At 55.7% G+C, this 15352-nt stretch overlaps 1 protein-coding gene across 1 annotated transcript; it reads right to left on the bottom strand.

Moving 5' to 3' along the window:
* Nucleotides 1-695: 695 nt before the first annotated feature.
* DGCR6L (DiGeorge syndrome critical region gene 6 like) lies at nt 696-7740 on the bottom strand. Its single transcript, XM_086761903.1, has 5 exons — nt 7610-7740; nt 7346-7506; nt 6648-6748; nt 3456-3596; nt 696-1592 (listed from the first exon to the last, which is right to left on the bottom strand). Exons 1-5 carry the CDS (start codon nt 7735-7737, stop codon nt 1509-1511), a joined length of 615 nt encoding a protein of 204 aa, XP_086618029.1. The 5' UTR covers nt 7738-7740; the 3' UTR covers nt 696-1508.
* Nucleotides 7741-15352: the final 7612 nt, after the last annotated feature.

Raw genomic sequence — 15352 nt, 5'->3', positions numbered from 1 at the left:
TCTGAGCAACCTGATCTGGTTGGAGATGTCCCTGCTCCTGGCAGGGGGGTTGGACTGGATGGCCTTTAATGCTCCCTTCCCGCCCAAACTGTTCTGTGATGCTGTGATCTTATGACCCATTTCCCAGCCTCAGTAATTAACAGCATACTGAGTGTTCTAATGCTGTGCTGTCCTTCTGGCGTGAAGAGATCGCTGCAGTAACAGCGGACAAGAGCAAACAGGAACACGCAGATGTCTCCCAAACACAAGGCTTGCTCTGGGAATGCCAGAAAGCCCTTAACAGTGACCTGGTGTAATTAAAGGCCTTCAACACACGATGGCCCCAGTCTTTGAGCCATCCCCAACAGCTTCTCCTGCTTGAATTTCAGCCGTGAGGAACACAGCAGGTTACAGACTCCGCCTCGCACCATCCTGCATCCCAGGCAGCCAGCGCTGCGCACCTCCCGGCACCAACATATTTCTTACACACCTGAAGCAAGCTTTCGCCAAGTTCTCAGCAAATGCCCCCACTCCTACATCCCGAGTCTGAGGGGTGTGACTTGGGCTCCTGGGGTCATCAGCTCAGCCCTGAAAGGTCTGAAACGCTCAAGGTGTCCCCCCCTGCCCCCAGCTTTAATCTAGAGCACCCCTCATGCTCATCAAGCAGAGACACAACCGCAACACCAATCACTGATGTTTAGAAAGCGGCAGCCATGGAAAGCAGGACAGAATATTTTATTTCTCTCAATTTAGGAACTGGTGTAAAGTTAACAAAGCAAAAGCTGTCAAGCCTTCTCTGCTATCCAAGTTGGGTGGGACTGCCAACGTCACAGTCCAGCGACAGGGGGCAGAGGTCTGAAATATTCCTTTACTAAAGCAAATGCCGTTACCTGTCTAGAGGTCTCTCTGGGAAGGATCTGCCTGTTTAAGAGGCTCCTTCTGCCTCAACACACACAGAAACGCCTTCTTGGACCTTTTCTCCCCACCTGCCAACCATCTGCCACAGCGGGGCAGCACCCAACGCAGAGTCCACTTTTCTGCCCTGTCCGATCCGGCAGCTGCTCGCCTCTCCCATTCCCTGGCAGAGATGCTGGCTCCACCTCTCGAACTGGAAGAGGAGATCACACTGCTCACCACTCAGCTGGATTCACCTGAACACAGGGCTCACCTGTATACGGCTGGGTTGGGTTTGCCGCCTCGGTGCCTGGTCCTGTCTTCCCCGGCTTAGTAAACGGCCCCACCACCACCGCGGGCTGAACGCGGCAGATAAACGCTGCCATCTCTCGTCTTAGCAAGACATGTAGAACGCACCTTGCTCTGAGGACTGCAGAGGCAGTCTGATGCTCCCCAACCACCTCCCTGCTCCAGGGCTCTGCTTCTCCCAGCTCTAGGGTTATCTAAGGGCCTCAGCTATTTCTTCTACGGCCAGGAGCCTCCTCCTGACACAATATAATGCAAACACATTAACAGTCAATTCTTTAGAGGGATTCAGGAGAAAACTCTGGAGAGTAAACAGCAAATACGCTCATTCAGGAAAAAGCCTTCTCGGACTCAGATTCCTTCTGTTGTAACTTCCGAATCAGTTCCAGTAAATTCATCTGTAAAGTCAGTTCCTGCAAAGGAAGAGAGAACGTTTTTGTGAGAAGATGATCCCATTCCCTGCTGCAGGAAGCAGAAAGGACTGGTTTGTACCACCCACTCAAGAGCTACTAATCTTCAGGGAACAAAAGAAAAAACATGCAGCTATGAAACAAAGGCTTCATCCTGTTTAAGCGCGTCTATAAAATACAAGGCACTACCATCTGGAGATCTGCTGCAAACGGTAGCTGGCTTAAGAATCCCAGGGCTTTACGATTCCTTAAGGATTCAGAAAGGTTTGCTCTCCTTGACTGTGCTTTAGCGATGAACGCAGCAAGGCCAGCCAGTTCTGCGGGTTTCCCCTCGGGAGCAGCCTCTGAGAGCAGGGCAGCAGCGGCCCCTCGTGCGGGCACAGCCACACGGCCTGGAGGAGCTGCTCCGGGTCGGCACGGCTCCCTCCTCTCGTCCTTCAGCAGCATCTCCAGCGCTCGGGTCCTTTTCCAGCACAGAAGGGCAGGACGCAGGAGGGATCGCCCTGGGTGCTCTCGAAGGCACGTGCCACACACTGCTGTGTGGGCGCATCAAAGTCCCTCCAGGTACCTCATTCCCCTTCAAAACCTCCCTTGTCCATGACGGCAATCAAGTGGAGACCACAGCCTGCTGCAGTCACCACCATCAGCTCATGGTTTCTTTACCATCTGCTTGTTCTTTACTCACACTTGGCTCCCAAGGCATTTAGCACAGACTACATGGTGGAGTAGCTAATTCAGCGAACCCCGTTCCGTGACTCAGGCTTGCAGACATTACATTATGGAAATTAAAAAAATAAATCTGCTTTGGTAAAAATGTATCAACTGCATAAGCAGGCGTTTTACACAACAGACTGGGGGGAAAGACATCAGCTGATGGGAAACATGGAGAACAGATTCCAGCAGTGATTTCTTACATGATGGTGGCGTTCAGAGGTACAAGCCAAGGTCTGGCTCTGGTTTGCCAGCTATTGTAAAGGCAAACATAAATAAACACCCGCAAATAGGAACCCCGTTAAGAGTCACTGCTTACAAAAATAACCTAACAGGCAGGGGCAGGAGGGGAGAGAAAGAGCTGCTTGCATCACACAGATGAGGAACAGCAGAACAGGAAAAACAACAGGCTTGTTCAAGGCTACCAACCAGGAATCGTACGGGGTTCAGAAAACGCCTGTTTAACTTGCTTTAAGCTGTCTTTTCTCACTAGTAGGTCTTTATCAAAGTGAAATTTAATCAGCTGAAAAAACAGAGTGAAGAAAAGCCTGTTTCTGCATTCTCTGCAAACTTCCGTGACGTTACAATGTGACTTTGGAAGTTGTATTTGTTCATTCCTGTGGTGGTGTTAAGACAACAGAGAAAAACCCAGGCAATTGCTCACAAGTTTTAAGAACGGGTGCACTGGGGAAACCAAGAACAATTTTCTAATCACAGTCTGAGATAATCATCTCCAGTAAGTCACATGCAAAAATTAACGAGACACCTAACAAAGAGACTTCTTGAAGGCAATCTGTACAGCTAAGCTAGGCACAAAAGCGATAAACCTACGCAGCCACTTATTTCAGTATTATTCAGACCCCTTCAAGAGTCACAGGACTGCAGGCTGTTGGCAAAGCGTTCCTTCCCTCCACACTGGGAAAAACATTGCAGAAAGCTGGGGATGTTGCCCTGTCTAATGAGTTTCTGCTCCTTCATTACAAACCCGGTATTAGTCTGCCCAGGGCACATAAGCCATCAGCTGACGAGACAAAGGACAGATCATTCTTTCTGGCCTAGTGATTCAGAACTCATTAAGGGCATTTTTTTTTTTTTAAATAAAGATATTATCACGAGAGTACTGTCAGATCTTATACTCCCTGCCTAAACACCAACCTGGGGGTTGGTGGTGATGTAGAAACCAGACACCCCAGCCTTCTCCAGAGTGCTCTGCTGGTCTATCACTTTTTGGTCCAGCTCCAAGACTATCTTCTCGTCCATCATTCGCTGCTCCTCTCGAATTCGTTGCTCCACAGCCTGAAAAAGATAACAGTCGATGGAAAAAAAAAAAGTGGAAAGTCTGCCTTCCACAGGCAACAGCTCAATATCTGAATGACTCTTCCCAAGGAGCCAATGTCTGAGCAGCGGGCTACGGCCGAGAACTCCAGCAGCATGGGCTCAAAACGCAGCGGTCCAAGAACCGCACACCCCTCACAGCACTGGTGAGGCTGGAGAAAGACTTGGAGGAGTAACACCAGCCACTGAAGCTCACCCAGCTGCCAGCTCGGACGCCTCCCTGCGCCTCCACGTTCCCTGGACACTACCACACAGAGCTAGAGCTGTAAATAAATCACAGCCAGATTCCATTTATTCACCAAAGAAGGGAAACTCCTCAAACCCCTAACTTTGCAACTGGAAAGCCAGTTTATTTTGTACTGACAACAAAAGCTGAAGTCTTGCTTGTGACCAGCGTGCTGGGGCTCAGTTTTGGCAGACTGGGAACATTACCAGATGAGGACTTGGCAAACTGGGGCCAGCCAGGAGAACACAGTCCCTCCTGCCTTGCCAACACCTGCCTAGAGCTCGACTGAGAAACCTCTGCATGGCCTCAGGAGGAGACATGGAGCACGACGGCAATCTGCTATGACAAAGGCACGCTGGAAATCAGAAGTGGTGGCCACGCTCAGGCAGTACAACCCACACTGAGCAACAGACTTCTCTTGTGAGCCACAGGGAGTCTGGAAGCACCAAATCCCATCTAAATAGAAAGGAAAGCTCCTTCTCTTGTGATAAATAAATGGCACAAGTAGTGACATTTGACTTTGTAACACAGTCAACAGAGGCGGGCACGTAGCCGGAGATATTCACGGGGTAAGTTATCCTCGCTGCGCAGAAAGGGAGAACTCGCAAAGTCGGGGATTTCCTACACCAGCGGCTGGTGGTGTACAGGGCCGGTGCAGATCAGTTCGAGAGGGGAGCCGAAAGCCTGTGCACTGCTACAAGTCCTGGGGAAAAGCTAGAATTTGAATGACAGAGGTCTCAATCCTGAACAGTCTGGAAGAGAGCCGAGGTTTGTCTGCAGCACAGACATATGAGCAGGTGCCCGCAAAAGGCCTGACTGAAACCAAGAGCAATTCTTACTCACATGGAGCAGGAGCCACTGCATGTTACCTTTCTTGGATGTACAGTAGTCAATTAGCATCTTACATTTTTAATTATGTCCCTAGGCTTGGGAAAGCTTTGCAGAACTACAAGCTATTGAGGAGGATGCAGGACTGTGATCCACCAAAAGATTACCGTACGTCAGCTGCTCACAGATAATGCTTGGGGCAGCACCTTATTAGAATAAATGTGAAGAAAGTCAAGACAACTTAAGCCTCAATGAAAGGCGAGGCAGAAGGGCTAATTGCCTCCTTCACTATGGGATGCTAACGAACCTAAGGAAGCTCTGTCCTTACACGTTCCTTCAGTCTAGAGGTTCATGCTCTTTGTGGAAGACATGAAGGATTCAAATCTCTCCTTCCCCAAAGGCTTTCCTTCCTCCTGGCTGCCCTGGGGGAGGGAGGAGGCACCACACCATTGTCTCCTCCACTTACTATGCTGGAGGAGTGACTTCCTTTGTGGGGTGGGAGGGGGGAGAAATTAGAGTGCCTACATACTGTTTAGGGTTGACATCTAATTCTGGGCTACAGAAAAGTGCCAAAATCTTGGAGAAAAGTAAGGCTGAAACACAAGCTTCTGCTTCAGCTCTGGTGACTCACAACTCTGTATGATGGGCAAAGCTTTTTGAAATGCTATGGGTTCCAATAGGAAGCCAGGCAGCTAAAAAACTGCATCTTGTATTACCTCTGCTGGGAGCCCAGTCCCAAGCTCTCTCTTTGAGACCTTTAACGACAGACGGGAGCTTCGATTAGACATGTACCAATCATCACAGAGATGACTGATCGATTCCCAAAATGCTCTGCAGCAGAAATATCAGAGGATAAAAAAGGGAAGAAGTAACTCACGTAACACCCAGCAGGGGAACAGAGAAGAGAAAGACAGAGGAAAGGGGGAAGGAAGTAGGAAGAAGCTGCACATCATGTAAGACAGGGAGAAATGACATGTGGTCTACTAAATGAGTGAAAACAATATTGGCAACCCTTTAAAACAGGCAGTGTAGCTCATTACCTGCTGCAGGTGGAAGTTACTGAGAGACAGAAGCAAGAGGGACAGCTCACAGGAGGTTCAGCTTGGCCTTCACCTCGATAGGGAACAAGGGATTTGGAAATACAAAAGATCCAACAGCAAGTACTGACGCGGTGTTTGTTGGGGTAAAGGTCAGGAAGGAGCCTGTATTTAAACAGTTATCTGTTTGCCCTACGTGGAGTAAAGTAACTTTCCCCCTACATTTAAACTCCATCAATAAAGGTAACTTTTCCTTTACCTTATAAAACCGCCTCTATCTTGCCACTACCATACAGATAAGTCCTTTGGGACTGAACCTGCCGCTCCTGCTGAAGCGCCTCTCTCCAAATGCCTTGGAATGCTTGCAGAAACTATTTCCATGCTCACGTATCTCAAGGTATGTGCTCCTTATTAGTGCTACAAAGTAAAATGTCATTTTTTGAGCATTCTCTGCTTTCTGCTTGCTATGAAGTAACGGCAGATTTCACGTACCTTCTACGATACGTTTTGTATCGCTTGCTCTCTATCTGTCTACAGGCTTCAGCCCATCGTATAATGAAGAATCGTTAAAGCACTGTGGAAGGCATCACTCTTCTGGAGTGGGCTCTTGAACTTCCCACGATTCCCAGACCACACCTGGAGCCCAGCTATCCTAGATGGCAAGAGCTTGGGCCCCTGACTCTTTGCGGGGACAAGGGGCACAGTTAGAGAAGGAGACCCCCAAGTTGGGGTGGGGAACCTAGGGCTGTGCTAGCAAGACCAGACAGAATGGCTGGCAGCTTCCAAGGCTGCGGCAGCGCGGAAATAAAACCCTCTGTAACGCTCACGCGATGCAACAGGGGTCCTGCAGCAAAGGGCTGTGAACCCCTTGGGGAGGGGACACAACCTCCACACCAGAGGACACCCCCCTTTCTCCCTCACCTCCATCTCCCGCTGCTGGGCGGCACAGAGGAGTGGCAGGTTGTGGGGCCTGCAGCACTGCTGGGCCTCTTTGTGCCGGTGGAAGAGCTCCTGCTTCAGCCCTGTGACGGGGACAGGCTGTGGGTCAGGGCACGCCGCTTCCACAGCCCCTCCATCCCTGTCCCCACAACCTGCCCCCGCAGCATCACCCTCCTGCCTCCCCTCCGCAGTGTCCCCACCACCTCCAGTGCCCACCCCACCTCCGCCCCAGCGCCCCCAAAATCTGCTCCCCCACAGTGTCCCCACCACCTCCCCCAGTGTCCCAGGGGTGCTCCTGGGCTGTGCCCCCTCCGTGTGTCCCTCCCCTTCGGTGTCCTGGGCCTATTCGCCCCCCCCCCACGGTGCTCCAGGCCTGCTCCCCGCAATCCCAATACCCACTTCCAGCCGCCCTCCCCACCTCTCCCCGGTGCTTCAGGCCTGCCCTCCCCCGGTGCCCCCCCCAAGCCGTGTCCCCCTCCCGGGCCTGCCATCCCCCCGTCCCGCGTCCTGGCCTCCCCCTCGATCCGCCCCCAGCCCTGACCTCCCGCCCCCGGGTCCTGTCCCCCCCCACCCCAGGCCCTGTCGCCACTCGGTGACCCCAGCCCTGTCCCGCTCCCCCCCAGCCCTGTCCACCCTCCGTGCCGCCCCGGGCCTGCCCCGCCCCGGGCCCGCCGGCGCACCGCGGTGCTCGCTGTGCAGCTGCAGGCGCTGGCTGTAGAGGTTCTTCTCGGTGAGGTGCTGGATCTCCAGCAGGCCCTGCACGATCTCGAAGACGGTTCCGTCCAGCAGCGCCAGCGCCAGGTCGCTCAGCGTCGTGTAGGAGAGGCGCTGCTGGCAGGGGCTGCCGGCACCGGAGACCGCACCGGTCAGCGCCGCTCCCGGCCCCGCCGCCGGGCCTTCCTCCCCGCTCCCCGCCCCGCTCCACCCCACCGCGCTTCGCTCACCTGGGCAGCGCCTTCACCAGCGCCTGCAGCTCGGACAGCAGCCGGTAGTGCCGCTCCTGCTGCCGGGACAGCTGCTCCGCCGCCGCCGCCGCCTCGTACCCCCCGGCCCCGCCACCGAACCGCTCCATGGCCCCGCCGCGCCGCGCGCATGCGCCTGCGCGCCCTGGCCCCGCCTCGCTTCCCCTCGCCGCGGTAGCCCCGCCCCTTCCGCATAGCCACGCCCTCCACACCGCCCCGCCCATGTCCCCGCCCCTTTTCGCCCCGCCCTGCGGGGCCGAGGTGTCCCGGGCAGGGGTCCCAGGGGCGGGGGTCCCAGGGGCGGGGGTCCCAGGGGCGGGGGTCCGGCGGGTGGCGTTCAGCGGGGCCCGAGGCACGGATTCGTGTCTGTGGCAGGTGTGAAACGGCTTCTGGCTTGAATGAGCAAAACGAAAGAGCCACCAAAATGTATTAAAAAATGCCATAAAAGATCCACCCAAATATATTAAAAAAAACCGCCATAAAAGTACCGGTTTTAACATGGCTTCAAAGCCTGCAAACGCCACACTGCTGGCTCGGAGGGAGTGGAAATGGCCACGCTGGAGAAGGAGATGGAGCATCCCTGGCAAATGGGGCATCCCCAAAGCATCCCTGAATATCAATATCAATATCAATATCAATATCATTGCACCCCAAAGCATCCCTGAATATAAATTGCCCCTTTTTTTCCCCGCCTTGTTTGTTGCCTTGGATTTCCACCCAAGGATCCCCAAATCCCAAATGGCTGCTCGAAGATCCCTCTGCCTCTGGGCTGCTCAGGCTGCTGCCTTGCAGCGTTAACCCTGCCGTGTCTGTCCGTCCTGCCCACCCCCGCCTGCTTCTGGCGGCAGTGTCCCTGTGCAATGGCCGCTCCGTCTTTTGACCAGGCGAATCACCCCAGCCCCATCCCTGGGAGCTGCCGTGAGGCCTTTGCCCCGCTGGAGCTGCCAAAGGCAGAGCCTGGGCGGCTGCAGCCTGCTGAGCTGCTGGGGAACAGAAAAAAAGGGGCTTTTTGTTAAAAACTATTAGCTGTGCTGCTCAGCTCCGGCTGGAGCGATACGGAAGACCAGGAAAAAAACATCCCCGACGTTTTGCCATCCTCTGGCTTGAAGATTTGACAGCAGCTTTTCATAAATCTTTATCCTGGTGTCACCTGAAGCCAGGGTTTCGCTGTCCCAGGGTTTCGCTGTCCCAGGGCATTCCAACCCGAAATCCCTTCGGCGGCCATGGACGCTCGTGTACTGTGGCCAAGGCTTCACCTGTGCTGGCACAGGACCTGGCAAGCTGCCTGACCCCGATACGGCTGCCTGCACTGGCCAGGAGCGCGGTGCAACCCGCCTCGGCCCCTCTGAGCGTCACATCCCCATGCCACGGCACGGAGCCTTGACCCTGCCACCTCCGCTGCCTTGCTGGGGCTCCTGCTCTCTTCCCAAGGCCGTTTCCAGGGGGAGTTCAAGCGTGGCGTTGTCAGGGCACAGGGAGGGTGGTCTTGACCCCAGACACTGAGCAGCAGGGTCTTGACCTTGACCCTGCGCAGCAGCAGACTGGAGTGGAGAAGACCATGCCTGGGGCTTGGAGAGCCGGCACGGCTGTGAGCCCTGTGCAGCGCCCGCGGGGAGCTGCGAGCGGAAAGGGGGGCAGCCAGGGAGAGGGAAGGGGTCAGTCCGGGCACATTCCCCAGCACAAGCTCCAGAGGTGCTGGCAAAGGAGCAAGGCCCAATCCGGTGCCTTTGCACCTCTACCAAAAGTGTCACGGCTGAGCTGATGGAGGGAGGGGGGACACAGGGGCCTCCGCTCCATCACGGACATTCCTCTACCTTCCTTTGTGCTGCAGGAAGTCTGCGCTTCCTCCCTTCCCAGCGCTGGTCCCCGCTCAATCGCTACCAGATGTGGGTCCCATGCGCTTCTCATTAGCCTGGGCAGCTCCGGGCGCTGCCTTCCGCAGGCTGGCGGGCTGGGGCCCACAGAGGTTGGGCGTTTTGGGGTATCTGGCGCAGCTATCCAAGCTGGCGTGTGTGCCATGAGGTGGCTGGCCCTGGTTTGTGTGGGCCTTGCACCACCTCCATTGCTGGGCTGGGATGCTGGGGGGGATGCGGGGTGAGCTGGCCGCGGAGGATGGAGCTGGAGCTGGGGGATGGGGCTCCCTGCTGGGACCCCGTGAGTGCTGTGGGGACAGAGGGGCGAGGGGCACGCCGGTGCTTTGGGCTGAGCGAACTGAATTGCTGGGGACAGCCTGCAAGGCCAGGCTGGGCCTGCAAGCGTGGGGGAGGTGGGTGGGTGGCAGGCATGGGGTCGGGGCTGTGTCCCATGCTCCGTACGGGCCCAGACGGTGCAGGCAGGGAGCACACCTGAGCTGGAACGTGCAGAAGGCTCCTGGGGTGTGGGGAGTACGTGCCCGGGTGACAGTTCCCACAGCAGTGCCACGAGCAGCTCAGGTGGCGCAGCACAGGCGCAGGGAGCACAGCCCTTCCTGCGCTCCCCAGGACCTGCGAGCACCCAGGAAATCACAGCGCCTGGACACGGGGACCTAAGAGCAGAAACAGCCCCGCAGCTGGCTCTGATGTCCAGGAAGAGCCTTCACCTGGCCTGGATTGAACGACGGAGGGACAAACGGAGTGAGAAAGCTCCTTCCCCACCCTGTCACCCCACCGTGGATCTTGTCTGGGTGAGAGGGGCTCGGATCCTACCACATCATCCTGCTCTGGCTGCAACTGGCTCATGCGCCCGCCCGGGCAGGATAAGGCCACATTTGGGTGCTCATGGTTGTGGGGCTCTGTACCGGGAGAGGAGGATGCTCCTTGTGTCACCACAGAGGAAACCCAGGGGCCGATCCTGGCCCGTTGCTGCTTCTCAAGCCTCCCAAAACCAACCATGGGGCTTTCCTCTCCTCACGCTGCTGGGTGGTGAGAAGCAGGGGGACAAGCATACGCTGCAGGACAGAGCCCGTGGCCCAGTGTGGGACGTGAAGGGACATCCAAAGGGCCAAAGGGACTCCGTTTCCAACCGAAGCTGCTCGCTTTGCCCCTGAGCGAAGGGTTCCCCATGGGGTTCTGGCTTCTTGCACTCACTTGCAGGGAAAATTTCTCCCAGGATGGAGAGGTTTGCAAAGGTGTCCAGTGCACATTTAGGGAAGCAAAGCCTGGATGTTACTTTCCCCCCAAAGGGCATGCTTGCACGTACAGAAATGCTGGAAAACCAGCATTTTTATGGCCTTGCTGGACCCTGAGTCGAGCAGAGGTGGCAGCAGGAGCTGGATGCCCGCGTGCACAGAGCAGGACAGCTTGTTTTTGCAACCGGAGCGCATTGCGATGAGGAATAATTCCCCAGAGAAACCCGAGCACAAACCCATCCGCAGGAGACAGCTGCCCGAGCCTGGTGTCCCTGTGAGATGGCCGCCACGTCACCATGGCTCTGAGTCACCACTCTGGAGCCGGGAGCTTCCCTGGTTGGCGGCTCAGTCTTTGGCGAGCGTGGTTTCACCAGACAGCCAGCTGTCACCGAAAGAGGCTGATGCATAGCAGCTTTTGCACCAAATGTGGATTTATTGCTTTTACCGCGGGGCCAGGGACAAGGCAGGATCCTCTGGGGCTTGGACCGGAGCCCGAGTGCATCCTGCCGGAGAGCTCTGCTCTCAGCGACGTGGCTGAAGATTGGGTCAGCCGTGCCGGAGCCAGTGCTTATGGCGGTACTGGGGCAAGGGATGGAGCCAGGGTGCTCTCAGAGCACCCAGTTTCCCCATGGGTCTGGGTCTTGGGGTGGCTCCTCTCCTTGGGGCCAGATCCTGCCCTCACCCGGCTCGGTTTGGATGGTTTCCTCGAGTCTCCTCCAGCTCCTCCTTGGAATTTCCAAGAGCTGCACCAGCCCAGCTGCGACCCTGGGGAAGGGAGTCCAGCACCAGTCCCCTCTCTCGGTCATGCACTGGGTGCGTGGGCACCCACCACGGTGGCCTCATCGCATGTCCCCAGCCTCCTCCCCTCCTTTTTTGGGCCACTTTAACCCTTGTGTCTGACCTCAGCCTCGCGCACGTTGGGCGAGGGGAGCATGAGGCTGGGACCGCTGGAGCCTGACAGCCTCGGGCCCACCAGATTTATTCCAATTTAAACACTGCGGAGTAAATGTGTCTCCCCTGCTCTGGCCTCCAGAGCTGAATACATGAATGGGAATTTCACTCCTGAGCTGCAGCTAAAATAAGATCTGGAGTGAGGTGGCCACCAGTTCTCGGCGGTGCTGGGCGAAACCTCCGTGTCCTCTTCCTGACTGACCGCCGACTGACCGCTGAGGTAGCCAGCAGCGCAAGGGCTACCGAGCGGGCAAAGCTGGCTTTGACCTGCTGGGAGGAGGATGCATGATCGGAAACACGTCGGAAAACATGGCTGGGCTTCCACTGGCTGAGCTGAGCATCCATAGGGACTTGGAGGAGACACGGCCCACGTGAGTCCTGACTGCACGTCCTGCCCCAGGACGAGAGGCAGATGCTCAGCAAGGGCAAATTCACATCTGTGGCTCAGCAGCCCAGGAGCTCCCTGTGTCCCCACTTCCCCCAGGGCAGAATTGCCAGAAGGTCTGTTTGACATGGGGCCATAGGTCTATGCCACCCCGCGGACACCCTGGTCCTGCCTGCGCCGCCCCGGGCTCGCTCTGAGCGAGGGACAGGAGCTGCTTCCCCTGTACGCGGCTGGAGGGGCTCCCAGCTGGCTGCGGCGGGTGCTCTCAGGTCACTGCACGGTGCTTCATACCGGGGACGGAGGCAAGGGAGAGGAGAAAGAGGTGGGCTTGGCTGGGAGTTATAGGCAGAGGCCACAGCCTGCAAGGGGTGAAAGGCTGCAAGGGATGCAAAGGGTGCAAGGAATGCAGTGAATGCAAGGGATGCAAAGGTTGCAGTAGGCTGCAAGGGATGCAGCAGGCTGCGAAGGATGTAATGGTTGCAGTGGGTTGCAAAGGATGCAAGGGTTGCAGTGGATGCAAGGCCTGCAAGGGATGCAAAGCAGGCAGGGGTACAGTGGGATGCAAAGGATGCAGTGGGCTGCAAAGAATGCAAGGAATGCAAGAGTTGCAGTAGGCTGGAAGAGATGCAGTGGGATGCAGCGGGCTGCAGAGGTTGCAATGGATGCAAGGGTTGCATGGAATGCACGGATTGTAAAGCATGCAAGGGTACAGCAGGATGCAAGGGGTGCAGCGGATGCACGCAGCAGGCTGCAGCCAGCCCCCTCCATCCCTCGGCCTGGGGCTGCCCGTTTGCTAGCTGTGCCCCCTCTGTTTCAGCAGCCTGACTTTTGGGGAGGGTGGTGACCAAAACTTGTGGGGTCTTCTGGGCTAAGAGCTGCTCTGGGGCGTCCATCTTGCTGTGCCCCGCAGTCATCACGCTAGCAGGGGGCCGCTTCGGGCCTCTCTCTCTTCCCCGAAGGAGATTTTCAGGCTCCTCAAACACCCCAGGGGGCTGAACCCCAGCACCTCCGAGGCGGCTGCTGCTCCCCGCCTGCGGACAAGGCGCCTGTTCCACCCTGCGCCCTGACCCGTCGCCCCTGCACCCCGTGCGGCTCTGCGGTGTGTGGCCGGTCTCCGCTGCCGCAGCCAGGCCGATCACGGGGCTCCTCACGACACCCGGAGCCCGGTGCAGCGATGACATTCGGCCATGACTTGCGCTCGTGCGCAGACTGAACAGGCCGGGCGCATCACAGCGCATGGCCAGGCCCACACAGGCGCAGGGTAAACGAGGCAGCGGCTCTGCGGATACCTCTGCCGTTCTTCTGCCTAATTAACCTTCCTCTCCTGCTCGATGTGAGTGTACGTGTTCTTTCCGTAAGGCAAAAATAGGGATTTTTTTTTTTTTCCCAAAAGCTCTAGAGGCTGGAATAAAGGGTCAAGCTCTGGGATCTGCTTCGATATGGCTCTGTGTGCTAGAAATGCATTTGTGGCCCAGTGCTGCAGCCGCCAAGTCTCGTCCCTTTGCTCTGTGCGATTCATCACGGCCGGGGATTCACTGGTGCCCAGATCACACGCAAGTGCTTCTGCCACTCCACTGCGTGAGGGAGAGTCTTAAAATGGAGCCGACGTCCTGCTAAAACGGTGCATTCACCTGTACCGCCGTCCCTCGGGTCGGAGGGCCAGGGGCTTGCGGAGGGTCCCCTGGAGACCCCGAGGAGCTGAGGGCACGGCTCCAGTTCAAAGGCCACCCTCTGGCTCAGCCCAGGAGACGCGCCACTGCAGAGGACGGGGCGGAGGAGCGTGACTGCACCCAGCCTCAGGTGCCCATCAGTGGGGACAACATGGCAGACACCCAGCACAGCACTGGTCGCATTCAACGTTGCAAAGGCCTGCGCTGCGGACAGGGTGCGGGGGGTGGGCGGGTGGCTGGCGGTGACGGGGCAGCACCTGCGTGCTGCGGGCTGGGGCAGGCTCACCCAGCCCGGCCACGCTCACCCTCAGCTCCTGGGGCTCACAGACATCTGTGTGTATATGTGTACACACACCGTTCTGCATGGACGTATATAAAATAAATAGAAGTATATAAAGTATCTAAGTGTGTATATATATAAAATATGTAAGCGTACATATGTGTACTTATATATTTATAAGTCTATATACTGTGTACTCCAGAAGGATATAGGAGACAGTGCGTGTATATATATGAAAATAAATATATATATACACACATATTAAAAAATTTTACTCCTGGAGTGTGTGTACATGTGCACATATATATAAATGTATTCTTTTGTGTGTGTGTGAGTGTATATATATATGTAGTAAAATATATACATATACACGTATAGACTCCTGGAGTATATATTTTTGTGTGTATGTGTGTATATATATTATATTTTTTTACATATATATATATATATATACACACACACACTCCTGGAGTATATACATACATTGATGGCTGTCCCTGGATCCAGCTGTCCCCAGGAAAGGCAGCCGGGGACCGTGACACCCACTTCTGGGGGCAAAGGAGGAATCTCCCCATACGTGGCATGTACCCACGCAAAGACCCTACGTTAAGCATAGCTGAGTGTATATTTACACCCCTGTCGCTTACCCTTGCTTGTGCAGCAGTGCTGGTGGGTCCCCCTCCAGCATGAAACATCCCTGGCACCGCCATTCCCCCTCCCAGAGAGCACTGAGAGAGAAATTTCCTTCTATAATTTTGGGAGCCTGTTGTCTTATGCGTGTTTCATTCTCATTGGAGTTTCCCTTCCGAGTTTATTTTTGGTAGGGCCTGAAATAGGAAATGAATTGTTGGCAATGAATTCGCTTTTATCGCTGTTCACCAGCCAAGCCAAAACAAACGCGCTGTTGTCCAACCCAACGGCTCCTTCTTCGGTTCGGGAAATTGGGATGAAATGGGAAGAAGACCAGTGTTACAGTGTTGGTGGAGGCCACGAGGGCCTCCCTGCTCTTCTGCTTCCCCTGGACAAGGTCCCGATGGAGAGGAGGGATGGTGGCCGCTGGCAGGTCCTGCTCCATCACAGCATCTCCTGTCAGCCTCATGCACTGCTTCTCCTTGGCCCCTGTTTAGAGATTTGTGGACACCTAAACAAAGTCCACTGACTGGTGGGACTCACAGGGTGCCGTCAGTCAGAGATAACCACAGTGCAGTGGTGGGAGTAAAGCCTTCCGGCCCTGGCAGGATGCTTAGAAAAGAGATTTATCGTCACATTATGCAGAGAAGTCAGCCCTTCACGATGCTTAGGTGTCGCAGTGCCTCATCCATTGTGATAGTGA

Source organism: Chlamydotis macqueenii, chromosome 17, assembly GCF_036417535.1.
Source record: "Chlamydotis macqueenii isolate bChlMac1 chromosome 17, bChlMac1.mat, whole genome shotgun sequence".
Lineage (NCBI taxonomy): Eukaryota > Metazoa > Chordata > Aves > Otidiformes > Otididae > Chlamydotis > Chlamydotis macqueenii.
The sequence above is the reverse complement of the archived record's forward strand: the minus strand, read 5'-3'. Positions and strand labels throughout refer to the sequence as shown.

What these genes read in the sequence shown, in the direction of transcription:
- DGCR6L (XM_086761903.1), bottom strand. Translation starts at nt 7,737, where the DNA reads ATGGAGCGGTTCGGTGGCGGGGCCGGGGGGTACGAGGCGGCGGCGGCG. An exon ending in CCCAGCAGCGGGAGATGGAG is followed by an intron (nt 3,597 to 6,647) that starts GTGAGGGAGAAA and finishes TATCTTTTTCAG; the next exon opens with GCTGTGGAGCAACGAATTCG. An exon ending in ACATCACCACCAACCCCCAG is followed by an intron (nt 1,593 to 3,455) that starts GTTGGTGTTTAG and finishes CTTCCTTTGCAG; the next exon opens with GAACTGACTTTACAGATGAA.